At 35.2% G+C, this 26,385-nt stretch overlaps 1 protein-coding gene across 1 annotated transcript in view; it reads left to right on the top strand.

Annotated features, from left to right (window-relative positions):
- The first annotated feature begins 1,019 nt into the window (after window positions 1–1,019).
- The window catches only part of LOC106867716 (splicing factor 3B subunit 3), a 59,677-nt gene continuing 34,311 nt past the window's right edge, over window positions 1,020–26,385 (top strand). The window contains exons 1-9 of the mRNA XM_014912674.3: window positions 1,020–1,145; window positions 10,534–10,767; window positions 11,884–11,960; window positions 14,339–14,432; window positions 16,456–16,628; window positions 17,613–17,754; window positions 20,266–20,378; window positions 24,261–24,323; window positions 25,679–25,753. Coding sequence (XP_014768160.1) covers window positions 10,542–10,767; window positions 11,884–11,960; window positions 14,339–14,432; window positions 16,456–16,628; window positions 17,613–17,754; window positions 20,266–20,378; window positions 24,261–24,323; window positions 25,679–25,753 — 963 coding nt within the window. The 5' untranslated portion in view covers window positions 1,020–1,145; window positions 10,534–10,541. The remainder of the gene's footprint in view (window positions 1,146–10,533; window positions 10,768–11,883; window positions 11,961–14,338; window positions 14,433–16,455; window positions 16,629–17,612; window positions 17,755–20,265; window positions 20,379–24,260; window positions 24,324–25,678; window positions 25,754–26,385) is intronic.

The raw sequence follows: 26,385 nt of genomic DNA, 5'->3' as shown, positions 1-26,385 counted from the left end.
TACGTTCCGAGTTCGAATTCCGCCGAGGCCAACTTTGTCTTTCATGTTATTTTGGGTCGATAAAATAAGTAGCAATGAAACACTGAGGTCGATGTAAGCAACTATCCCCCTTCCACGAAACTACTGGCTTTGTATCGAAATTTGAAGCCAATATAAAATAATTTCTTACGATTAAAGCGGCAAGCAGACAGGATCGTAAACACGCTGAGCAAAGTGCTGGCTTTGTATCGAAATTTGAAGCCAATATAATTTCTTACGATTAAAGCGGCAAGCAGACAGGATCGTAAGCACGTTGGGCAAAGTGCTTTGCGGTATTTCGTCCGACTTTACTTTCTGAGTTCAAATTCCGCTGAGGTCGACTTTGCCTTTCAAGCCTTCGGGATCGATAAAATAAGTACTAGTTGAGCACGGCGGTCAATGTAATCGATTTACCTCCTCCCCCGAAATTGCTGGGATTGTGCCAAAATTTGAAACCAATATAATTTCTTTGGGTAATATTTAATTAATGTCCTAATATCAGTGCCATGTTTTGTGTTTCATCAAAATTTAAACTTTTTACGCAGCCTCTATAAAGTCACTCGATCTGTTAGAAAGAGCAGCCAAATCTCCCTCATCACATTATGAAAAGGGAAAGAGACTGAATAAAGTTTTGCTAGCTACATCTGAAAAGACAGGCGGGACATGACTGGAGCGACTTAGAATATAGGTCTATTCAAAGAAAGCTAACTGGAAGCTAAACAACTAGCTCCAGTTTTCAGTTTATAATTGAATTTTATTTGGAGTTGTACTTTATATTAGTTCCTGGTTATTTCTGAATTGAAATAGACGACTTAAATTAGTTTAATAAGGATTTGCATGGAAATCCAAATGCATTCAAAAGGAATGATGCATTCATAACAATTGGCTGATTACATTGATCATACATGATTATTTTTTGAAGACTCAAAGAAATCAAACCCGTATTCGCGCCATGAAAAAGGGGAGTTAAGCTGCTTGTCACTCTTCATCGTTTGAAAATTGCATATTTTCCCGGATATATCAATCCAATGTATCAAAATTTTTCAAATAATCTGTTAAAATCCTCTAATTGTTTATATGGTATCATATTTTAATTTACCCCATGAATAGCATTGTTATCTAACAAGGTAAGAGGACTTATTTTGTCTTAATTTTGCATCCTTTGTCTGTCTTAAAACTGTAATTGCCGGTTGTATATGCATACAACCATTTTTTTCTAACATGGTCGTCGAAAGCATGATACGTAAACTGATCAACTATATACTATATTATGATACCGTGTAACAGCTTCAACTTTTAATTGTTTTTAATGAATAACAAAAAAATTATCTTGATACGTATATTAATAATTGTTTAGGGCTTAATATTTTGCATCAGTACTATCGCATTGATTACGTGTTACATCCTATAGTAGATGAATCTCGGTTAAATAAGCTCATTTTTGTATATAGAATAAGTTTTAATGCTTAATTATTTGTTTCATTTTCAAAGTTATGCATTTCACGTATACAAATGTTAATCATAAATAGAGAATACACGTACAATGACACAGGCATTAATTCCGGCATCTAAACACAAACAAAATATAGAGGAAGGTGAAGCACATTATTAGCACATGGCCAGACACACTTTTATTTACATCAATAGTTCTTGTAATGTAACTTCAGTATCTCCGATTATTTGTATTGTGATCGGTTTTCTTTTGCAACTTTTGAAACATTTTCTTGTAATTTGAAAAACTGTCTTTCTATAAGTGAATATTAAAGACCAACTTATATGTTGTTTTGGTAATGAGAAATGCTTGTTTCTTTGTTTATCAGTTAAATTGGTTGCGACTCAATTTGCTAAATGGATCGTTCGCTATGTTATTTTAACAAATTAGTGTCCATGTAAAGGGTAAAAATGAAATTATCACAACACTCCTTTCCGGTATATGAATACGAACCGCATTCTATTGTTTATCATGATGTGCTTAATTCGTCGTTAAAATTAGTAACAACAAAAGGGCATTCGGCTAAATTTCATATTTTATATAGAAGACGATTGGATCGTTTAAAAAAGTTTTCCTTACAAAATTAGCTATACCCCGAGGGAAAATAATTCATCATCATCGATTGCACCACTTCGCAATTCGAAGTTGCATAACTTGATTCAACGATTCCACTTCGCACTGCAATACTCAGATGAATAGTGCCCTTGTCCATTCTGAAAGCACGGGAATATGTTGATTGAATTGCTGCATTTTCTGGTCTAGCTAGAAAATATGTTCAAAATATTCAGGTTGTGTCTATGGGATTCTTTTGTTTTCCTATAATAGATGTGTGGGTAATAAAAAAAGTTACAGCCATTTTCCCTCAGTGTCTAATCCCAATGTGCACCGATTTGTGATTGAGATATTGGGAACTTAACGTTTAATACATTCTGCCGATGTTGTGATTTGCGAACTAGCGGAGACAACGTAGGGCCGAAAGGATCCTTTGGGTGACAATGAAATGCACCCAGCAAACGTTGTAGAGTGGTTGGTTTTAGGCAGGGCGTTCAACCGTAGAAACCAGCCCAAAATGAAACGCACGAGCGTAACGTGGCCCTCCGAACTGTCCGGTTCGTACCGGTACGTAAAACAAACGTAAAATGGCGATGATTTACCATCATCCGTGTTTTTTGGGTTTCTTTTGCCATTGTTACTGACTGTTTTCATTTATTGTTGCATTGCATTATATTTCTGTATCTACTTGTGTATGTGTTGATTAGTTAATATAGTCTGGTGTCAAATAAAGCCTTGGTCTTGTGAATGAAATTTGGTAGATGGAAATTATAATACCTGTCGATACCGTTTCTGTTTTTGAGTGGTAAAACACACCATTCACTTAGCCACTGAGTGCCTTAAGTCGAGTCCACTTTATTACAAACATTTGAGCAAGGTCTCCTATCTGAAGATAACATTCTTTCCATCCACCAGTCACAGAAGACCTGAAAAAGATTGCCTTTCCTGCTCTGACGTAGGGGAAAAAAGGGAAAAAATTACCTGCTGATATGCCTAAATTGTCATTTGCCATTCTCTTTGGGTCATAACGTCCCGTTTACAAGAGTCAAATGGAATTTGTTGGAGCAGATTTTCTTTGGTTGGATGCCCTTCCTGTTGCCAACCTTCATCTATATCCATAGCTAGACATGCTTTTCACAGAAGACTGGAAATGAACAACCTTGTTTGTATGATAATGACACTAGTTTACAACCATCATATATCTGGACAAGGGTACCCAACCACAGAAACACACATACATGCACATATATACACACACATATACACATGATGAACTTCTGTCAGTTTCTAACTATCATATCCACTTACAAGGCTTTGGTCAATTTGAAGCTATAGTGGAAGACTCTTGCCCTAGGTGCCATGCAGTGGGACTCACCTAAGACCACACAGTTGGCAAACAAGCTTCTTAAACCACACAGCCATATCTTCGCTTTGTTAATGATTCCTGGGATGCATGCAGAACAGAGAGAATCCAAAGAGTAATGTATCTTTTCATTCTTAATATGTTCTGGCAGATTCAAATGTAAATACTTGATTGCTGTTGTTGTTTGTGATCAGGAAGCACCTCCCTTCAGACGGTGCATATTCGTAACACAAGCAATTCATTGGTTCAACCCTTTATCATCCGGATTACTGTGTCAAATGTAATGCTTATCTATTCACACCATTTTCAATTAGTTCTGCATCATCTTGTAGCATTGACATTTGATGATGTGATTGCTTATTCTTAGAATGACATTGCAGGATATGTGTGAGAAGCTAGATCTGGCTAGTTTGAACATATAACAGGTAGAATATTTGGGATGGATGTGGCCAGTTTAAAGGCTAATGGGTTAAGGGGACTTAAAGATACTGGTGTTTTGACCTTATTGTGTGTCTCCTCAGTCAAATCTATCTTGCCAGATTGATGAATCTAACAAGAACACAAGCTTTTGTTTATAAAACTCAGCAAACAAATTATTTACTGATATGTGCTCTTGTCTGCCAAACAGATAATCATTTATGGGGTGCACTCAGAACAGCAAGAATTCAAACAATAGCAGGGCAGCTTTGTCTGAGGAGACACACAAGGGCAAAACATCACAGTGTCTCAGTGTCCTTGCACTCGTTATATTGTTATATGAATGTTATAAACACACATTATCTAAAGGAAGGTGTGTTTTTTGATAAAGAACAGCAATCACGTATTCACACTCAGATCTGTCAGAATATATATATTAAGAATGTGGTTGTGTGGTAAGAAGATTGCTTCCCAACCACGTAGTTCCAGATTCAGTTCCATTGTGTGGCACCTTGGGCAAGTGTTTTCTACTATAGCCTTGGGCCAACCAAAGCCTTGTGAGTGGATTTGGTTGATGGAAACTGAAAGAAGCCTGTTGTATATGTGTGTGTGTCATTGTGTCTGTTTGCCTCTCCCTCGTCACCTCTTGACAACCGGTGTTGGCCTGTTTACCTCCCTGTAACTTAACAGTTTGGCAAGAGAGATTAATAGAATAAGTACCAGGTTTAAAAAAAGAGTTCTACAGTTGATTCATTCAATTTAAGATTCTTCAAGGCGGTGCCCAGCATGGCCACAGTCCAATGACTGAAACAAGTAAAAGAAAAAGGATAATATTATTAATTATATTGTTCTTTTACTGGTTTCACTCATCTTTGCCCAGCATCACTGTAGAGCACTCATCATTGTTTATGTTTAAAACCGAGTGTTAATGTTTGGTACACTCAGAGCAATAATAATTAATCAAAGACATTTTGAATTGTCTGTTTACTTCTTGGTTTCCTCGGTTGGACACCAGAATAACTGATTATCATCTCTGCAGCAAATGTCATAGTAAATCAATTCTACCAATATTTTTAGTTTGTACAATTCTATATTTGAGAGATGAGGAATTATGTACATTATTTACATTCGATGGATATTTGTCCTCATCTTGTTTGTTGTTAACACGTTTCGGTTGATGTATTCTCCAGCCTTCATCAGGTGTCCTGGGGGACATTCGAACCTAGGTTCTCATTCCTAAGGTATTTTCCCAATGTTATTCTTATTATTATTATTATTCAGGTGGGATGAAGTTAAAATAATAGACAGAGAACACCACTGGAAAATACAAAAACTAAAAGAGGCAGCACATATGCTAGGACATAATAACCTCTTAAGCAGACCTAGTGCAGATATGAGTAGCATATGGGAACCGGTATTAAGGAAGGATAGGAAAATATTAGATTTATAAGCCCTAAAATTCACTCCATATGGCATAGTGGTTAAGAGCGCGGACTACTAACCCCAAGATTCTAAGTTCGATTCCAAGCAGTGACCTGAATAATAATAAGAACATTGGGAAAATACTTTAGGAATGAGAACCCAGGCTTGAAATTCCCCCAGGATACCTGATGAAGGCTGGAGAGTACATCAGCCGAAACGTTGTGTTAACAACAAACATGATGACAAATATCTGTCAAATGTAAATAATGTTTTTAGTTTGTGTATTGCAGCTCTATTAACTACTACAAACACTCATATTAAGGTTTGGAATTCATTCCACATTTAAAGGTAACTAAACTCATTTCTATAGTAACATTTATCAGACACTTACCGTCATGACTTAACACTATTTCAGATAAAGCCACATTACACTATGTGAATTGCTTCTGACATTTTCTGTAAAGTAAACCCTTATCACAAAAGATAGGTTCCTTTATGCATAAGAAGCTAAAGACTTGCCATTGTGCTTGTGTGTTGCAATCAGCTATGCAAATTCTGATTGTAGTTACATAATGCAGCCTATCTAGTCTCATGAAATTGCATTTCCAAAATTCATTACCAAAGCATCAAATCACAGAATCCAGTATGAGCTGCAAGATAATTCTCAAAATATTACAAGCCAATTAAGTGGATGAATCATCCACTTCAGCACAACCTTGTCTCAACTCAGCAAACTGAAAAACATGCTTAGGTCGGCTATATATATTTTCTGGTTCATTCTTGCAACCAGCTGAAGTCATTTGTTCATCACTGCCTACCTGTCATGTCATACAGCATTTATCTAAATACAGTCACAATTGAGATGTGATTATTTACATTCAGAAGTTTTATTCGTCAGAATATCCAAGCTGTTATATCAAACTATTAGCTACATTAGATAAATCCAGTCACATGTGGATATGTAAAATGCATACAGTAATATTGGTTTCAAATCTTGGCTCAAGGCCAGTGAGTTTGGGAAAAGGGATAAGTTGATTACATCAACCCCCAGTCCTCAACTGGTACTTATTTTATTCACCCTGGAAGGATGAAAGGCAAAGTTGACCTCAGCAAAATTTGAACTCAGAATGTAAAGATGGATGAAAAGCTGTTAAGCATTTTGCCTAGTGTGCTAACGATTCTGCCAGCTCACTGCCTTATACAGTAATGTTCTTTTCTACTCCAGGCACAAGGCCCGAAATTTTGGGGGAGGGGGCAGTCAATTAGATTGACCCCAGCATGCAACTGTTACTTAATTTATCAACCCCAAAAGGATGAAAGGCAAAGTCAATCTTGGCGGAATTTGAACTCAGAACGTAAAGACATGAAATATCAATAAGCATTTTGCCCGGAGTGCTAATGTTTCTTATTTCTTTATTGCCCACAAGGGGCTAAACATAGAGGGGACAAACAAGGACAAACAAAGGGATTAAGTCGATCACATCGACCCCAGTGCGTAACTGGTACTTAATTTATCGACCCCGAAAGGATGAAAGGCAAAGTCGACCTCAGCAGAATTTGAACTCAGAATATAGCGGCAGATGAAATACCGCTAAGCATTTCGCCCAGCATGCTAACGATTCTGCCAGCTCGCCACCTTCAGTAATGTTAACATATTTCTCAGAACAGAATTGGTTTAATTCCTGTCATTATTCCAAGAATTGTGTCTAACTGTTTGGAATGTTTGTTCTTGTATTGTCAAATCACAATCTTTATTGAGTCTGGAATATCATCCAAAGCTAGAGGGACTGATTCTGCATTTTCTTCATTATCAATACTTGTGTCTTTGTTTGATCTGCTCATATTATTGTGTTCACCATTAAGAACCATAGCTACATTATTTTCTGCCTGAGATTTAAATTTAGCTTGTGGTTCTTCATTTCTTCTACATCAATGCCAAATTGGTGCTGAAGTTCCATTTGACATAGTTATTAACCCTTCCATTACTGTATTTATTTTGAGATGCTCTGTTTTTCTTTCAATTATTTTTGATATAACAAAGAATTTAGTAAAATGACTTAGTTATCATTAAGCTAGTGTTAGGAACATAAATTGTGACTAAGGTTTGGCAGGTTTTAATTCAGAACTTTTGAAAACAAGGCATTTGTACTATAGAGCCAGAGCCTGTTTCAGCCAGGTTGGTAAGAAAAGGGTTAATGCATTTATTTGTTCATCAGTTGATAGACTAAAGAGTATTCTTAAGTGAGGATTGTCTGTTAACTCAAAAATATGCAACTTAGATGTGTATCAAAAAACCTTTATATATTGAGGCATGGCTGTATGGTAAGAAGCCTTGAATTTCCAGCCACATGGTTCCAGGTTCTGTCCCACTGCGTGGAACCTTAGGCAAGTGTCATCTACAGCCCTGGGCCAACCAAAGTCTTGTGAGTGGATATGGTAGACAAAAATTGAAAGAATCCCATTGTATTATATATATGTGTGTGTGTCTGACTGCCACCACTTGACAACCAGTGTCGGTATGCTTATGTCCCATAACTTAGTTGTTTAGTGAAAGAGACTGATAAAATATGTATCAAAGTACTAGGCTTGAAAAAGATAAGTACTGGGGTCAATACATTTGACTTAAAATTCTTTAAGGTGGTGCCCCAGCATGGCCACAGTCTAATGACTGAAATGAGTAAAAGATAAAAGATACTTTTAACCCTTGAGCATTTAGCTTACTCTGTCAAGCATAATGCTTATTCACACTATTTTGTGTTAATCATACTCAAAACAGGGATCAACAATAATTGCTTGTAACCTTGTTAATTTTGTTACATACAGACTTGATATTTTGTGCGTAGGTGTTTAAATACCAGTGATTTATGGTTATGTATTTTTACCTGATGTTTTTTTTTTTGTTAAATTTGCTTTATATGAACAGGTGAAATTAGTTAATAGGTGTAAAAGCAATGACTTTATGAACGAACAGGAGTGGCTGTGTGGTAAGTAGCTTGCTTACCAACCACATGGTTCCGGGTTCATTCCCACTGTGTGGCACCTTGGGCAAGTGTGTATGTTTGTGTGTCTGTGTTTGTCCCCCCAGCATCGCTTGACAACCGATGGTGGTGTGTTTACGTCCCTGTAACTTAGCGGTTCAGCAAAAGAGACCGATAGAATAAGTACTACGCTTCCAAAGAATAAGTCCTGGGGTTGATTTGCTCGACTAAAGGCGGTGCTCCAGCATGGCCGCAGTCAAATGGCTGAAACAAGTAAAAGAGTAAACAATAAAATTGAATCTTTATCTCTCGTACATGTTTCGTTTTGTTATTAAAATTACCCAACAACGACCCAAATGTTGACCTCCAGCAATTTTGTCTCATCTTGAGAGTAGGTATAATCAATACAAAATTTCATTCTTTCTCTATATTTCATTCAAACATTTCCATTTAAAAGAAAGTACAAAACTCTTTTATTAGTCAATATACTAATGGTAGTCTACTCAGATAATTTACTTAGTAAACTGTGTCCAATAAAAAAGCTTATTAACAGGAAACATGAATTAGTATAGGTGTGTACATAATGAAAGTTAATATCAATTAGCATCTGTTTTCCATGCTGGCATGAGTTAGATGGTTTGACTGGAACTGCACTAAGCTCCAGTCTGATTTGGCTTGGTTTCTACAGCTGGACGCCCTTCCTACTGCAAGAGTGTAGTGAGTGCCTTTTTACATGTCACTGGCACTGGCCATGACTACGATCTCACTTGGCTTGACAAGTCTTCTCAAGCACAGCAAATTGCCAAAAGTCTCAATCACTTGTCATCGCCTCTGTGAGATCCAACACCCGAAGATCATGCTTCACCACCTCGTCCCATGTCTTCCTGGCTCTACCTCTTCTACTGGTTCCCTCCACAGTTAGGGATTGGCACATATAGAGATCTCCCATTTTCATACATTGTGTTCAAATGTAAGAATTATATGATAATTGCATTTCTCTCAAACTACAGATTTAATAAAATATTTTCATGTATTTCTGCCATGAAATTAATCCAAAGCCCATTTTACACATTGGCACTTCACAAAACAAATCTCTAAAAGAGGTTTCAACTTGATAGTCTTTAGCAGTTTTTCTCTTTTACAATGAACACATTCTACACACTTCATTCCTATCATTTTTTTCTCAATCTTACAGAAATCATTATTCTCTGTTTATATCCACATCAGTCAATTTTACTTTTTTTCTAGCCCTTTGCATTTGGGAAGAGTAGCCTCTGTGTAACTAAGATGCAAAATCAACACAAAATTTCATGTGATGGTAGTCTTTTGGTGGTAGTGGTACCATATAACTTTTCATGCATGCAATAAAAGAATTCACTATAGTTAAATTGGCTAAAAGCTACGAAATGTATCCCACCATTTCTTTCCAGGCTTTCCAAATAGGTAACAAGCTTGATATTGGTTGGATTATCAATAACATGTGTTTATTATATGCAATATTTATAGTAGGCTTGCTTACCTTCAGCATCAACATGTGGTATGGACATGAAATGCATATGGATGAGGACAGCTGTATAAAGAAGTGCCATTTGCTTAATGTAGCTGTAAGTTGTGGAAGAGGTGAAGTCCAGATAGTCATGGTATGAACTGGTGAATGCTGACCTCAGGATCCTAAGCCTGACAGAGATGACAAAAACCAGGAGCTCAATATGATCCTTGAACAGATTGGATCCTGTCAAACTGTCCAACCCATGCCAGCATGGAATATAGGTGTTAAATAATGATGATGTTGATGATCAGTAGCACTAGCCTCACAGAAATATACATTTGTCCTTGTATAAGGTGGTTAGCATGTTTCCCTTTTACATCTGGAAAATGTGCCATCAACTTAGTAAATTTTGTTTCTTGAGGTAGCCCTTTGTAATTGCCCCTTATTGTACTGTAGGTATACATGTTCTTTAAAGCAAGTTATTCTGTCAGAATCACTTCAGAAAAACAGTTAAAATAGAATTGGCCTGTGTTGATGAAAGGGGTCAGTTAAAGACAATTCAACATCATGTCCTAATCCATTTTGTCTTCATCTATTATGTTTTTATCCCACGTAAATATTAAAGTCTGCATTCTAGCCCATATCCAATTCACAAACCTCCCACATCTTGAAGCAGCAATTGGTGGGTTTAATAGGCATGTATTGCCAGAAATGTATCCTACCCTTAACCTATCATTGCTTCATCTACACTGAAATTTTTTCCTGCTATATACTCATGTTTTCCATTTTCATTTTACTTCAGGCATCACCATGTTTCTGTACAATTTGACATTACAACGAGCAACAGGAATAACTCAAGCTGTCCATGGTAATTTCTCTGGAACTAAACAGCAGGAAGTTATTGTATCGAGGGGCAAAATCTTAGAGCTTTTGCGCCCTGACCCTAACACAGGGAAAGTCTACACTATTTTAACTGTTGAGATATTTGGTGTGATAAGAGCTTTGTTACCTTTTCGACTTACAGGTGGAACTAAAGGTAAGTTAATTTTTTTTCTTTTTTTTTTCAGACTTTTATCAATAGCTAACTCTAATTATGATTTTATTAAAGTGCAACTGTTGAGAACCTGAAACTATAACATTTTATTGTTGGTAGAACAATTACTTTCCTTTATATAGCTTTAACTAACTTCATTTTCCTTTTGACAAGTGTGATAGGATTTCTATACACACTTGTTGGTAATGACCCCAAAATAATTTGCTTTGTTTTGTATTTTTCTCAATGTTAATCATATGAGGAAGGATAGCATCTATAACCTCATTTTAGGGCATCTAAGGAAGAATTTATCCTTAGAATAGAAACCTGATCTGAATGCTTGCTATAGAGTAAATCACCCGATGTAAAAATTGAGTTTGCTTCTCTTGTGTTAATTACCTCGTCTTGAAAGTGGTGAATTGGAATTGTTATTATGCCTCACAGTACTGTCTGTGTTCTGAGTTCTTATCTTTGTCACCCTTTTTGAGTCATTAAAAAATTACCAATCCAGCATAAGATTTGGTGGCGTTAGAGGATCTAGCAAATTACTTAGTAGTAGCTGTTCCAACATTTTGTGTGCTGGAAGCAATGCCAAGCTGTATTGGATAAAGTTGGCAGCCTTTCCCTTGGATAAACATTGGTGTCATGGAGATGAGAGACTTATCTGCATGGACAAGTGTCAGTCTTCTTACAAAAAAATCTAGTTCAGGCTTGTACAGATATGTGTAGATTCAGTCAGCTTGGACTGATAGAGGTCCTGCCTCCTTTTCTTGTTGGTCACTGCCTCCTTTTCTCTTTCTCTCGTGCATAAAACACAAACAGTTTTAATAATTGATAGAGGTGAAACTGGTAAAAGAATATTAGTTTCTCCACAGAATAATGAATGAGTCTTCTATTTCACTTTTTTTATAAACTTTTGTAAGGATTTCCGTATGTATATTTACAAACCCTTAGAGAAAGCATGTTTTGATATGGTGTGTGATTTGTGATTTGGACATAGATAGTGTGTGAAATGAAAGAACTATTGTTTTTCACTGTTAATATTTTCCACTCCATTTGTACACCTTTTCTTTATCTAAAATTTTCCACTCTCTAATTTCAAAATCTGTTTCTTTTCAGATTATATTATTGTTGGATCTGATTCTGGAAGGATTGTCATCCTTGAATATCTTCCATCTAAAAATGCATTTGAAAAGGTAATATTCATCATCATCATCATCATCATCGTTTAACGTCTGCTTTCCATGCTAGCATGGGTTGGACGATTTGACTGAGGACTGGCGAACCACATGGCTACACCAGGCTCCAATCTGATTTGGCAGAGTTTCTACAACTGGATGCCCTTTCTAACGCCAACCACTCCGAGAGTGTAGTGGGTGCTTTTACGTGCCACCGGCACGATGGCCAGTCAGGCAGTACTAGCAACGGCCACGCTCAAAATGGTGTATTTTATGTGCCACCTGCACAGGAGCCAGTCCAGCGGCACTGGCAGCGACCTTGCTCGAATGTCTTTTCACGTGCCACGGCACAAGTGCCTTCCTTTTTGCTATCCATTATTGAAATTGCTTATTTGCTTTGAACATTCTAATTGAGGTTATTTCACCCTTATGTATTGCCCTTGGTTTCTGTCATCCAGTTATGCAATTACATTAAAAAGAAGTTAGATTTTATTTGTTATAAGATCAGTTGAACTCTTATTTTTTTTAAAGACTGAAGAGGATAGTTTAAGGGTTACTTGGCTGCTTATTCTAATAAGTGGAGCAACCAAACACATATATAGTAAAGATACTATAGGAAAGTGCTATCTTGATTTCTAAGACTCATTGGGTTTGTTACCCAGTTTCCATGGCATATAAGTGACTGAAATCATAATATTCTCACTGAATATTGCGCCAGCGCATCACAGGATTGCTCATTTACTGCTGAGTGGACTGGAGCAATGTGAAATGAGTGAGGTGTGTGTGTGTATATATATATATATATATATATGTGTGGAGGCGCAATGGCCCAGTGGTTAGGGCAGCGAACTCGTGGTCATAGGATCAGTTTCGATTCCCAGACCGGGCGTTGTGAGTGTTTATTGAGCGAAAACACCTAAAGCTCCACGAGGCTCCGGCAGGGAATGGTGGCGAACCCTGCTGTACTTTCACCACAACTTTCTCTCACTCTTACTTCCTGTTTCTGTTGTGCCTGTAATTCAAAGGGTCAGCCTTGTCACACTGTGTCACGCTGAATATCCCTGAGAACTACGTTAAGGGTACACATGTCTGTGGAGTGCTCAGCCACTTGCACGTTAATTTCACGAGCAGACTGTTCTGTTGATCGGATCAACTGGAACCCTCGACGGAGTGCCAACAACAACAACAAATATATATATATATATGTGTGTGTGTGTGTGTATAATAATATTAGGGAATAAAATCCAAAACTTACAGGGAAAAATTCAATTTAGCAATACTAAATCAAATTTCCCAATATAAAATATGTATATAATTTAGAGAAAAACCACTATTAAATAATTCAATAATGAAGAATGTAATTCATACCCTCTAGAAAATAAATATATCGTAAAAACCCTATTCTAAAAATCAATAATGTACATAAAAGAATAACTAGTAAATGGTATAAAAATGACTACACACGTTTCATGGCTATATTTTCAAACAGATAACTAATAAAACCAATTCGATTAATAATCAAATTGATCTACAATTAAATCTATTCAAAAATATAGTCACTCATCAGGTCTAAAATAAAATAAAAATAATAATAATTAAAAAATCAATGTACGTATTGTAACTTATAATAAATATCAAATAAATATATTTAAAAAATACTTGTTTTAACAATAAATAAATAAATAATCGAGAAACATTTAACAATATTTCTTAAAATAAAATCATAACTTATCGAAGAATTGCTGTTAAACTAAAATTGTAAATGTAATACGTAGAACTTAGCGTTTATAAGAAATATATCACGTGAAAATACAGTGTAAATAAAAAAATTATGGAATAATGAGATAGAAATATATATTTAGACCATTAAGATGACATAATGTATTTTAGATGTGAGAATAAGAAAAAAATTAACTGTAGTATATCATTTACTTGAAAATTCTAAAGTCTAAATAACTTAAATCTAAAATACTTAAAATATATAATATATATAAATGAAGTTAAATTACAATAATTTAATCTATTTTCATTAATTAATTAATTTATTTATTTATTTTATAAACATCTTATTCTAAATATGTAATATATCCTTTATAATCTCATGCTAATTTATACACATTCTACTATTACAAATCATAACTACAACAATTAGTAACATAAAATAGGGTTTATATAAATACACAAATTAGCTAAACTTATTATATAAGTAATTTAACTTATGTCTGCATTTAATTTTTCTTCCATCTATATATAATTTTGTTTTTGAAGTATACATATACTAGTGTTTTGCACACTTGTGTATTGTTTCTCATAATTTTATTCTTCAACTTCTATTTTTTATTTTTAAAGCTTATATTTATTCAGTACAAGTAACTGATTATTGTTTCTTATTTTAGATCCACCAAGAGACATTTGGCAAGAGTGGTTGTCGGAGGATTGTCCCTGGTCAGTTCTTGGCTGTTGATCCAAAGGGACGTGCAGTAATGACAGGTAACAAAAAAATATTTACTTTTTGATTCCATTTTGTCTGCTTTTCTTCTGAGAAAGTTGAAATTAAAAAAAAAGACAGAACATTAACTATTCATGACCTATGAATTATTTCTCCTTGCAACTCCTGCAAGCCTAAATCATTGTTTTAATATCCACTTTTCCATCACTGCATGGGTCAGATGGAGTTTATTGAGGCAGATTTTCTACAGTCTGATGCCCTTCTTGTCACCAACCCTCACCTTTTTCCATGCAAGGTAGTATTTCCACATGACTAAACATGTTTTCATGGAAGACTGGAAATGAAGAACATTGCTTGCATGACAGTGACATTTACAACTCACATGAGGCCAATACAAGGACGCGTGTGCACACATACACACTATATACACACAAAAATACATAAAATATATAGGTGTGACTGTGTGGTAAGAAGCTTGCTTCCCAACCACATGGTTCCAGGTTCAGTCCCACTGTGTGGCACCTTTGGCAAGTATCTTCTATAGCCTTGGACCAACCAAAGCCTTGTGAGAAACTGAAAGAAGCCTGTTGTATGTATGTATGTATATCTACATGTGTGTGTGTATTTTTGTGTCTGTGTTTGTCCCCCCCACCTCCACTTGACAACCAGTGTTGGTGTGTTTGCATCCCCAGAACTTAGCGATTCATTAAAAGAGACTAGTAGAATAAGTATCAGGCTTAAAAAAAAAAGTACTGGGGTTGATTCATTCAACTAAAACGTCGACGTGGTGCCCTGGTATGGCTGCATTCTAATGACTGGAACAAGTAAAAGAATAAAAGAATGTATATACACACTTACACAAACACACACACAACAACAGTTTTCGTCTATCAGATCCATTCACAAGGCTTTAGTTGGCCTATGGCTATAGTAGAAGTCATTTGTCCAATCTGCCACACAGAAGTACTAAACCCATAACTGTGTGGTTGCTAAGCAAGTCTTTTAACCGCATGCCCATGTCTCTTTCACTTTTCTTGTTCAGATTTTTAAGACATTAGCAAATATAAAAAAAAAACTCCATAGCTATGTAATTTTATTTACTTGAAGATCTACATATAATAATTAGCGTTGTGTGTATATATTTACTGTCACACCAACAAGATAATGTGGAAGGGAAGTAGGAGATGTAAATGACAAAGGGAAGTAGGAGATGTAAATGACAAATGGAAAGTCAGTGACAGTGGAAGTAAAATGGAAGTATGTTTATCACATTGCCTGGAGTGACAAAGACGGAGAGTAATGAGAGTTGGCAGAAGAGATTAACTTTATGACGCTTTAATCAGTCAGTTTAGTGAACCAGCAAAAAGTGTTAGATGTGGAAAGGCTGTTTTTGTAGCTGAACTGTTTACGCAGTATAATCACGTGTTTTCACGAATGTACTAACGAGATTTGCTCTGATATTCTCATTTAAATATGAATATGTGATTATGGGCAGTTTTGGGTGGCTTGGTCACATGAACCAAAATTTTTTTCGGCGGCTTTGGGCGGTTTGGTAACAAAAGGGTTAAAGGATTTAAAGAAAATTATCAACTGCTGTTTTATTTTCTCTGCATTGATCAATACAATGTTCCTAGTTGTTTTACACAGTCTTATTTTATTTCTGATAATTTTAAGGAGTAAGGTGGTGAGCTAGCAGAATCTTTAGCACACCGGGTGAAATGTTCAGCAGCATTTCATTTGTCTTTGTGTTCTGAGATCAACTTTGCCTTTCATCCTTTTGAGGTCAATAAAATAAATACCAGTTGAGCACTGGGGTCGATGTGATCAACTTTCCTTCTCCCCTGAAATTACTGGCCTTGTACCAAAATGTGAAACCAATGATTTTAAGAAGTTACAACAGAGTATGCAAAAGCCTTTCTCAGATGTAGTAGCTTGTGTTTCTATTATGCTGGAAATTTTGATGCTAAAGAAAGATACTGTAGATATCATTTTTACTTCAAAGTTGAGCAGTTGATGTTTTGAAGACTATTTAATCTGATATAATTGTTCGCATTTCATTTACAGGTGCTGTGGAGAAACAGAAGTTAGTATATATCCTGAACAGAGATGCTCAAGCTCGACTAACAATTTCTTCTCCTCTTGAAGCCCACAAATCCAGCACACTCGTCTACCACATGGTTGGAGTTGATGTAGGATTTGAAAATCCAACATTTGCTTGTCTTGAGATAGATTATGAAGTAAGATTATATTTCTTTATTTTTGTTACAGGCAAAGCATTATTATAATAAGGTTATGGGAGATGATCATACACAATAAGTATCTGTACTATCTTGAATGTATTTCTCTCTCTAGTGATCACCATTATGATTTCTGTTGAAATTGCATTTACTGGAAGCTATCTTTTCTACAAACTGGTAATCTCTTACCTCTGAAAACTTTGAAAAAAAATAAAGCTGTTATCATTGATATTAGTAAAGTCAGAGATTGACTCACCTGAGAATTATCCGACAAAGCTGTTTCCCTATGTGTGTCATTGTTACAGATGTCATCAATCACAAACTTGTGTATTGCAACTGTATTATTTTTTGCCAGTCCAATGCAGCATCATCTCTTGCTAGGAAGGCTACACATCTTAGATGGTTCTTTCTATCATTCACATCATTGAAATTGTGATGCTACAAGATAATGCATGGTTTATTCAAAACAACATTACATTTGACAGAATAATCTGCATGCTAAAGGGTTATAAGACTTCAGTGATTAGGCGTCTTATGTTTTGAGTATCATCTAGGTTTGGAAGTAAGAAAGAGATCTATGATATTTTAAGACACATGTAGGAAAACAAATGAGCATGTGTAAGATCATCCTCACTCCCCACACACACCCAATTATGTACTTGTCTTTTTCCTTTTCCTGTATGAAATCTTTCTATCTCTCATTACTAATAGAACTTAACTGTGTTAAGAGTTCCCTTCAAATCACTAATCTGCAAGAGTTCAAACTAAATATAATTTGCATGAACTCTTTACAGTTAGCTCTTCCTCCAGTGCTAAGATGGGACAGACTGCATTATATACATTAAAAAAATAATAATTTCCATATTTTTTCATGTCATTTTTTTTTCTTTTTGTTTATTTTAAAAAAATGTATCATGTTTATCAAAACGATAAACACAAATGTGTTTATCAAAATAAATATTAATGAAGTGAATTGTATTTTAGGAAGCTGACTATGACCCAACAGGGGAAGCTGCACTCCAGACTCATCAGATGCTTACTTATTATGAATTGGATCTTGGTCTCAACCATGTTGTAAGGAAATATTCTGAACAACTTGAAGAACATGCTAATTCTCTGATTGCTGGTAAATATTTCAAAGTCCTTCATATTCGTATATTATACTGTTTCTTTTAGCTGTGATTTGAAAAATAAACATCTAACTTGACATTTTTTGTTTCTTACATTGTAATCATCAATATAGGATTATCATTTTCCAGTTTAAAAAATAAATACTGCTCCAAGATCTCCTTTTTATTGCCATGAATCTTGGCGTCTTTAATTTACAGTATTTGATGGTACTTTTCTCCCCAACAAAAGTGTCTCAAAACCTCACCTCAGGTCCTATATGCAAAGTTGGGTCTATATTACGTTTTAACCCTTTAGTATTCAAACTGGGCATATCTGGTCTAAATATTCTACCTATTTTATGTTCAAACCAGCCAGAATCAGCTTTTCACACTTACCCTACAATGTCCTGAAAATTAGCAATCACATTAGGAAAATCTCAAACCTATAAGATATTGCATGATTAATTCAAAGCAATATAAATAATCATTACATTTGATAGAGTAATCCTGAATATGTGCTACTGAACTTGGAGTGCATTTAATATGCCTGTGCCATCAAATATGGCTTTCATTTTTATATATTTCCTCACATCATTTCCTCCATTTTCTGACTGTGTTATTTTAAACCGAGACCCAGCAGATACACCCATTCAGAAGCTATGTAAGTTAAAAGTAAACCAAAGCCTTAGAATAAGTCGGTTGGATAGGCCTAAAAAAAAAAATTCATTAATGCAGAAGTTATTCTCTACAAGTAGAAAAGCTTGTATTGTTGATGATGAAGAAGTGGTAGCTATGTCATATATCGCTGCTGGTTTTTGATGAATTTATGTTTTACTAGTAGGACCTGTGATAATTCCACAACAAAAAAGATTAAGAGAAGTTATTTAAGAAAGAAAGGATGATTTTTATTTTGCTGAGTTATTTCATTTCTAATCACAATTATATATTATATGGTTTTAAAATTTCCCTCAGCTAAGCACTTTACATTTCTCTCTTTCTCTCTATCCCTTCCACAAACTTCTTAACCATGTAATTCCTCTCTTCATGTCTTTAATATTTCTCTCTTTCTCTTCACCTTTCCCTCCCCGCCCTGCAGTCCGTCATTAACACTTCTCTCTCCCACTTGTCTCTCACCGTCGTTTTTTCTTGCTCTTCAATTCTCCTTTCAACTAACCGTGTGATGTATTTGGCCTTAGTATGTTATACTCTTCTCTACTCAAATTTCTCTCTACTTCTCTAATTAACTAAAGTATAACGGGTGAACAAGCAAGTAGATTATTATGTAGATTTTTTTTTTAAGTAGGCTGGTACAATCAAACTTTACTATCAGATCAAATCATTTATGTCTTGATGTTAGAATACTTTCAGATGATCCTTGATTATATATAACATTTACAAAATATTGACTATTTTCCTACCTCAAATTTCATCTCTATAAAGTTGATTGGAAACTGCAACATCTTCAGGGATGATGTCTTTATAGAGAAGAAAGACCTTGGTAGCATTGTCTAAAAGTTTATGTCAGTATTTCACCTTTGTAGATTAACAAATAAGGATAAAGAAAAAGTTAAAGAGAGGGTTGATGTATTCAACTGGCTTCCTGCACCAAATTTCAGGCCTTGTGCATATATTAGAAAGGATTATTATTGTTTGGAGCCTGGTGCAGCCATCTGGTTCGTCAGTCCTCAGTCAAATCGTCCAACCCATGCTAGCATGGAAAGTGGACGTTAAACGACGATGATGATGATGATGATTATTATTATTATTATTATTACTAAAGCAGTGAGTTGGCAGAATCGTTAGCATGCTGGGTGAAATGCTTATCAGTATTCCGTCTGCTGCTACATTTTGAGTTCAAATTCTACTGAGGTCGACTTTGCCTTTCATCCTTTCGGGGTCAATAAATTAAGTACCAGTGAAACACTGAGGTTGATGTAATCAACTAGTCCCCTCCCACCAAATTTCAGGCCTTGTGCCTTTAGTAGAAAGGATTATTATTATTATTTTTATTAAGGTGGCAAGCTGGCAGAATCGTTAGCACATCAGGCAAAATGCTTAACATTTTGTCTGTCTTTATGTTCTGAGTTCAAATTCATCTTTCATCCTTTCTGGGTTGATGAATTAATTATGAGTTGGACACTGGGGTCAATGTTATTGGCTTACCTTTCCCTTGAAATTACTGGCATTGTACCAAAATTTGAAACTATTATTTTATTATTATCATTATTAAGGTGGTGGGCTGGCAGAATCGTTAGCATGCTGGGCAAAATGCTTAGTGGTATTTTGTCTGTCTTTATACTCTGAGTTCAAACCCTGCCAAGGTCAACTTTGCCATTCATCCTTTTGAGGTCAGTAAAATAAGTACCAGTCGAACACTGGGGTCGATGTAATTGACCAGCCCTCACCCATCAAATTCAGGCCTTGTGCTTACAGCAGAAAGGATTATTATTATTATTATTATTTATCATTAGTATTATTATTATGATTATCATCATCATCATCATTATTATTATTATTAACAACAACAGTACCTGGAGGCAGTGATGGTCCAAGTGGTTGCTTAATTTGTTCTGAAAACTATATCACATATAAGAACTTTGGAGATCAGCCTGACATTAGATGTCCAATTCCACGGAGACGAGTAAGAACATTTTTCTTTTCTAGCATGAACTTTTGTGTAAATTTTGTTGAAATCAACCTAACTTCCCTGATTCTATGATCGAAAACATCTCATTTTTAAAATGTTTATAATCAATTAAAAACATTCTATAATAATTTAAGGGGGTAATTTTTTGTCCTTTCAAACATTAGCTAAATAATAACAGTTATTTGACTAAACCTTACAAGTTCTGGATTATTTTAAAGCTAAATTGAAACACATAAGTAGTGTATTTTACTTCATCAGAAATATGGCCACAAAAAGGTTAAATTTTGTTTTGTTATTCTTTTATTCTTTTACTTGTTTCAGTCATTTGGATGTGGCCATACTGGAGCACAATATTGAAGTGTTTTTGTCAAACAATTCGATCCAAGGACTTATATTTAAGCCTAGTACTTTTTCTATTCGTCTCTTTGCTGAACTGCTAAGTTATGGGGATGTAAACATACCAACACCAGTTGTCAAGTGATAATGGGGGGGACAAACATAGACACACAAACATATATATATATATATACACACGCGTGCACACATGACGGGCTTCTTTCACCTTCCATCTACCAAATCCACTCACAAGGCTTTGGTTGGCCTGAGGCTATAGTAGAAGTCAGTTACCCAAGGTGCCACACAGTGGTACTGAACTCGGGACTATGTGGTTGGGAAGCACGCTTCTTACCACACAGCTATGCCTTGAATCTCTATTGGATACTTTCTGATATTTTGAACATGACTATAAATACTGTTTCAGCAATGGGCAAGTGTCTTCTGCTATGGCCTCAGACTGACCAATGCCTTATGAGTGAATTTGATAGATGGAAACTTTGTGGAAACCTGCCTGTCACATGGATATCTGAATCAAATTGACATGTTCATATTATACAGCTATATTTTTAAACTAAAGAAATTCACATTTTATATTAAGGGTGTTCTGTAATTTGAAAAAGTATAAAATATTAGTTGAATAAACGCAGAAAACTACGCATGTGTTATCTTTTCAGCATTTTTCTGATAGAAGCAGAATGTCAACTTGCTTCTCTTTTCCTATGTAAGTGTTACATAACAACGTAAGATTATATCTATCATGGGTATTGCAAATTGACAGAAACTTAATCTAAGCATATAAGTATTTATTAGCATCTAAAACTACATGTTATCAGCTCTTACTGGAAAAAAAATTGTCTTTGTGGCATTTTTATTGGAAAAAATGCTAATTCCGACAGCAAAAGTCTAAAGCCTATGATGTCATGTAGTTTATATTAATTTTACAGAGCATTAGAGGAATGATCTTATGAAAAATAAGTAATATAGTTTCAATTTTGTTTGCTATAATTTTTAAGGGAAGCATTACTTCTCTTGCTTCCATGGACTGCATCATCATCATCGTTTAATGTCCGCTTTCCATGCTAGCATGGGTTGGACGATTTGACTGAGGACTGGTGAAACCAGATGGCAACACCAGGCTCCAGTCTGATTTTGTATGTCTATGATATATATATATATATATATAGATATGCAGGGCAGGGAATCGTCAATTAGTAATAAAATTAATAATTAACAATTTTGCCGGGTAGCTCAGTATGAAAAAACCTTTTCGGTAAAAAAACATTTATAATCATAAATATATAGGGATTGACAGTAACCTGCTTCTCCAACATACTGAGAATTCAGAAATAGCAGTCAAAGAACTACTGATTTCAAAACTACAAATTATTACTCCAGATTGATAGCGATATTTTTGATACACACAGAACAAAAAACAGTAGAGAAGAGTAAAAAAACCCACCTGCCTTTAGTTAATTTAGTACGATCGTTTCACAGTTAAGAGTAAAGAATACTCTATTCTGATCTTCAGCTAAATATTCTAATAAATTTGTTAATGTATATATATATATATATATATATATATATATATATATATATATATATATATATATATATATATATATATATACAGGGGTTGGGCAAAATAATGGAAACACCTTAAAATTTCAAACAAATTTATTTTAATATGGGGTAGGACTGCCTTTGGCAGTAATTACAGCTTCAATTCTATGAGGTATGGACTTAGACAAAGTTTGAATTGTTTCCAAAAGAATTTTTGTCCATCTTTCAGCTAAAACAGTTCTTGAGGTGATGATGGTGGAGGAGATTAACTTCTAACTTGTTTTTCTAAAAATGCACCATAAATGTTCAATAATATTGAGATCTGAGGACTGTGGTGGCCAGACAAGATGTTCAACTTCACTAGAATGTTCCTCATGTTATTCAGTAAGAACTTTAGCTGTGTGAATTGGTACATTATCATCCTGAAAGATGGCGTTTCCTTCCGGAAACAGTTCCGCAACCATAGGATGAATTTGATTAGATAAAATGCTCAAATAGTCTTGACTATTAATTCTGCCCTGAAGGGAAACCGTTAGGTTGGTGGATTTCCACGACATAGCCCTCCCAGATCATCACAGATCCTCCTCCATGTTTACTAGTTGGAAGAAGTTGGAAGTATATGTCTCCACACATATACTCAACCCGTGGTTGGAAGTAAGGTAATGGATGACTCATCCGAGAAAATAACGTTCTTCCACTGCTCTAGGGACCAATTCTGTAGGTTTTTACTCTACTCTAAATGCTTTGCAACGTTTGCTTTTGAAAGTAGTGGTTTTCTGATTGCAGCCCTCCTGTGAAATCTGACTTTGTGCAGCTCCTGGCAAACAGTTTTTGTGGAAACTGGGTTCTCGAGGTGATCATTAAGCTCTACAGTAATTTTGGGAGCTGTACTTTTGTGATCTTTTCTAACAATTTGCGTAAGAGTCCAACAGTCCCTATCTGAAAGTTTTGGTTTTCTTCTTGTGTTTTGTTTCGACGAGGAGGTTTTCCCTCTTTCTCAAAGGCTGTCATTACTTTCAAGACAGTACTTCTTGATACACCAAACATATCGGTTGTTTTTATTACCATACGATCACCAACAATTTGACCTCTTTGAACATCTAATAGATCTATCATTTTAATGAATTTTAATTACCTTTTTCTAATGATATCTGAAAAGAAACAGCAATTTTAGCAAAACATATTAAGCAACAAATAATAAATCAAAAAACATAAAAATGAACAAGCTTCTGATGGTTTTATAGATATTTCAAAATTATGATGCTATGATGTTAGGTGTTTCCATTATTTTGTCCAACCCCTGTATATATATGTGTATGTGTGTGTCTTCTTCCCCCACCATTCGTCAGCTGTTGTTGGTTTGTTTACTCCCCCACAAGTTAGTAGTTTGGCAAAAGACCTGTAGAATAATTACCAGGCTTAAAAATAAGTACTTCGATCAATTTGTTTGACCTAACTCTTCAAGGCAGTGCCCTATCTTGGCTGCAGTCCAATAACTGAAACTAGTAAAAGAGTTACGAAATCTGGGATTGGAAGTGTCTTGAACAGAGAATAAACATGAAAAATTTGAATCAAATGTTAGCTCTTTATTTGGTGTAAGATTAATATGGTTGCAGTTGATTATTCAATAATATGGTGTAATTTTATGTTGACAACGACTGACCTGTATAGACGAAAAAATTATATTTGCAACCCTGAAATGCACACATATACACACACACATGCATACCAATAACTTCACCTCAAACTAGTTTTTGCGGAACCATGTCAGTAACCAGCTTGCAGTTGGTGTGATGAAAATTTTGACACCAAATAATAAATGTTTGTGTGAAGTTAAGCTTTTGTGCATTTTTAACTGGTTAATATGTGTTTTCCAAGCTGTTATTATTTTATGTAGATTTTTCTATAAGTGTAACTGATGTCTGTAATTTTTGCATTATATAATATTTGGATGTATTTCCTACTTATTTCTGTTTATAGAATGACCTTGATGACCCCGAACGAGGAATGATATTTGTATGCAGTGCTTCTCACAAAACAAAGGTACTGTTTAATTATTTTTGTATTTTTTCAGTTGGAAGCTGGTGGAATAAGATTTATTTATGTATTCAGCATAGTTTAAATATATCAATGAATCAAGAGAAACATATGATTGTTGCACAATCTTATTTTCCATATTTTGTTTTATTTGAAGCCTTGTCTGTCAAGAGAAGGTAATTTAAATAGAAATTTAGCTATGTGGTTACAAGTTTGCTTTGCAACCAAAGCCTTGTGAGTAGATTTGGTAGATGGAAACTGAAAGAAGCTCGTCGTATCTGTGTGTGTGTGTGTGTGTGTTCATGTCCCGTTGTCTTGGCATTGAATATTGATTGTAAACATCCATCTTTGTCATACAGTTTGAAGGACTAGGAGTAAACAGGTGAGGGTTAGTGACAGGAAGGGCACCTAGCTGTATAAAACCCGCCTCAATGAATTTTGTCTATACCTTGCAACCACGAAAATGTGGATGTTAAAAGGATGATGATTTATGAGTGAGTGCCCATGCGTGTGTGTTTATAGGTATAAAATTGGTATTATGTCAGATCAGTAATATAAGTCCTGAGGCTGACTTGATTGACTTAAACGCTTGAAAGCATGCTAATCTAGCATGGCCACAGTTCAATTACTGCAAACTAGTGAAAAATTAAATACCAATATTGAATTGTCCAACCCATGACAGCATGGAAGGTGGGTGTTAAATGATGATGATGAGTGATTCAGAGCCAATAATGGAGCTTCTAATTCATCACTCATCTTGCCAGAAATAGCAGCCTTATTATACCCTACTATCTTCAATACGGAACATAGTCTTAGAAAATTAAATTGGATGGTCATGACTAGAAAGCTTTTGATAATACTTCTGCTCAGTCAGAGTTGACCTAGGCCTAAACATTAATGATGCTGCTTATAAGATTTGTAAGGATTTATTATTAGCTCAAGCAACACAAGAATGAAAAGCCTAGCAAATTCCAAGTAATAAAATAAGAAAATAAGATGCAGTGAAAAAAAATGTAAAAATCTTATATCAAAACTCCAGTTTGGACTGAGGAAAGGCATTTTCAGCCAGGCAAACAACCAGGACATGACTGGAGCAAATACACATGTGTAATGATGACATTAGAATCAGTATTTGATTGGTAATGTCAATAAGATTGATAGAATTTTATTGATGTGCGATTCAACTTACAATAAGACAGTTGAGAAACAAAGTCAGAGAGTTCTGCAAATACCTTATAAACTTGTTTTTTTTTTTTCATACATCTTCACTTACTAGTTTATATAAAGCTCAGCTACATTTATAAAATTCATTCCTTACGTACACAGATGTTCAATTGGTTTGTTTTTCTGTTGTTTTTCAGTCAATGTTCTTCTTCTTGGCCCAGACAGAACAGGGAGACATTTTTAAAATAACTCTAGAAATTGATGAAGATATGGTGAGTTTATTTCAGATTTGAACTGTTGTAATTCTTGGCCAAACTTATTGTAAATAAAAATAGAATTAATATTTCTGTACAGAAATTCTTAATACTATGTCCTAAATCTGCCCCTACTATGTCATCAACACAATTCAAGTATAATCTGTTTACATTACATATCTAGCCAAGTGTCCCTGCTGGTGACACATAAAAAGGCACCCTGTACACTCTGTAAAGTGGTAGGCATTAGGAATGGGAATCCAGCTGTAGGAACCAAGTCAAAACAGACTGGAACCCAGTTCAGCTTACCAGCTCCAGTTAAACTGTCTTAACCATGCTAACATGGAAAACGGGTGCTAAATGATGAGGAGGATGTCCATACCAATACAGTTGTTTCTCTCTCTCTCTCTCCTTACACACATTGGCCAATTTCTAATGCCTAGCTTGAGTTACTTGGATTGAAACTAGGCCTTGACGAGTTCATTTCCCCCCATGTCTAGAGATCTTCCACATTCATTCCCACACTTCAGAAAAAAATTTGAATTCAAAATCTAAGAATCATTCAGCAATTCTTATGCATTTGTATGTAGTTATATTATACACTTTACCATATTGCCCTTCACACTCTTTCTTCACTCATTCATGCGCAC

Source organism: Octopus bimaculoides, chromosome 1 (assembly GCF_046866305.1).
Source record: "Octopus bimaculoides isolate indiv1 chromosome 1, ASM4686630v1, whole genome shotgun sequence".
NCBI classification, from domain to species: domain Eukaryota; kingdom Metazoa; phylum Mollusca; class Cephalopoda; order Octopoda; family Octopodidae; genus Octopus; species Octopus bimaculoides.
This window is presented reverse-complemented; position numbering and strand designations above follow the sequence as displayed.